This window comes from Austrofundulus limnaeus, unplaced genomic scaffold, assembly GCF_001266775.1.
Source record: "Austrofundulus limnaeus strain Quisiro unplaced genomic scaffold, Austrofundulus_limnaeus-1.0 Scaffold447, whole genome shotgun sequence".
Classification (NCBI taxonomy): Eukaryota; Metazoa; Chordata; class Actinopteri; order Cyprinodontiformes; family Rivulidae; genus Austrofundulus; species Austrofundulus limnaeus.
Window position 1 is genome coordinate 308,067 of NW_013952849.1, and position 1,770 is coordinate 309,836.

General features: G+C 38.7%; 1 protein-coding gene across 2 annotated transcripts in view; it reads right to left on the reverse strand.

The window, feature by feature from the left end:
• Positions 1-719: 719 nt before the first annotated feature.
• Positions 720-1,770, reverse strand: part of srek1 (splicing regulatory glutamine/lysine-rich protein 1) — a 14,925-nt gene continuing 13,874 nt past the window's right edge. For both annotated transcript variants that reach the window (XM_014024930.1, XM_014024931.1), the window contains exon 11: positions 720-1,433. In XM_014024930.1, the coding sequence (XP_013880384.1) occupies positions 1,272-1,433 (162 nt within the window). In that variant the 3' untranslated portion in view covers positions 720-1,271. The remainder of the gene's footprint in view (positions 1,434-1,770) is intronic.

The following is a 1,770-nucleotide window of genomic DNA, read 5'->3' on the forward strand; positions in this document are numbered from 1 at the left end:
ACCATATTCCTAACCTTTCTGGTGTGTTCTTTGGACTTCATGATGCTGTTTGCTCCCCAATATTCTCTTAACCTACATCTACCTACTTTTCAGTTTTTTATTTGTAAAAAATGTTTTGATTCATGTAAAATTTTGCTTCCACTTCACAATTGTATACCACTTTGTGTTGGTCTTTCACATTAAATTCCAGTGAAATATATTTATGTTTGTGGTTGTAATGTGACAAAATATGGAAAAGTTCAAGGGGTATGAATACTTTTGCAAACCACTGTATTAAACATGGTCAGAGGAAATGTGCAAAGCTCTTTTGCTTTATTTAGAAAGAAAATTAAGGAACAACTCTTAACTTTTTCATCTTTTAGCACCAAACTGCCTCTTGTTTTTGTTCCTGCTGAGTGAAAATTGATCAAAAATGATTAAAAACTCTACAGTCTTTGTTGGGGTAAAGACGATTTAATGCGTGATATTTTCAGCTGCTCGAATGAAACTTTACAGAAACACTAAAAGGAGACTTCTGACTCATTTAGAAACAGAAAAAAGACTCACTTTTCTTGCAGAACCTGACGGGTTTTTAGAGTAATTCAGGTTTAGTGCAGCTTCTTTCCTTCGCAGCGTTTATGCAGATCAAATTTAAATTTCTCATCAAACATACATCGGCTTCCTTCCCTTAACGTTGCTGCTGACTCGTCTGCGAACCGTAGTTCAAAATAAGCCGACAGTCGGGTTGTGCAGTTTTTTATTTCTTACAAATCAGACAAAAGCTGCAAACGCATGAATCTCCAGGAGACAGAACTGTTTTTAAAGGGGAAATATGGCGTGTACTGCCAATATGAGAACATCAAACAGTGTTTAATCTCCTGCAGTTTACAGTCGGAGATAAAATCAGAGTTAAAACTCAGCTTCAACTCAGAGTTCTTTTAGTTTGGTTTTTTAAAGATGGCCGACGGTAATGTATTTTTTTCAGACGCGGATCTGAGCAGCTTTAAAATTGATTATTTTATCTAATTCAACAGCTTTGAAACAAGCTCTGCCTTTAAAATCACCCTGATGAGTTGGTTTGTTTATGAATTTGTTGTTTTTACACCATCTTTGCGACACGGAAGCCTTATTTTCAGGAAAGAAGAGCAGCTTCGTTACAGACTCCCAGCTGGTGTTTTTATGACAGAAGAGGAAAAGGACTTGCTGTAGTGGGTTTTCACAGTTTGTGGGAGCGTACACACTCGATGGGAGAGCCCGACGGGGCGCAGGTCCACTCAACAGAACCGGGACGGTCACTTGGAGCGGTGAGCACCCACAGCTGCGTGGTCCTCGCTGTGAGTCTTGTAGCTGCCGTTGTGCTGGGCGCACGGTGATGATGTCACGTCCTCGCTGGGCGTGGCCGAGCCCTCTCTGTCACTCCTGTACTCCTCCTTCACCTCTCGGCTGTGGTCCAGCTGAAACAGTTTGAACAGAACTTTAACATACAGTCACTGTTTTGTAAAAGAGATAGTATATATATAAAGTGGGGAAAATAAGTATTTAGTCAGTCACCAATTGTGCAAGTTCTCCCACTTAAAAAGATGAGAGAGGCCTGTAATTGACATCATAGGTAGACCTCAACTATGAGAGACAAAATGTGAAAAAAAATTTGAGAAAATCATTTTGTCTGACTTTTAAAGAATTTTTTTGCAAATAATGGTGGAAAATACTGTAAGTATTTGGTCAATAACAAAATTTCATCTCAATACTTTGTTGTATATCCTTATTGTTGTATATTGTTGGCAATGACAG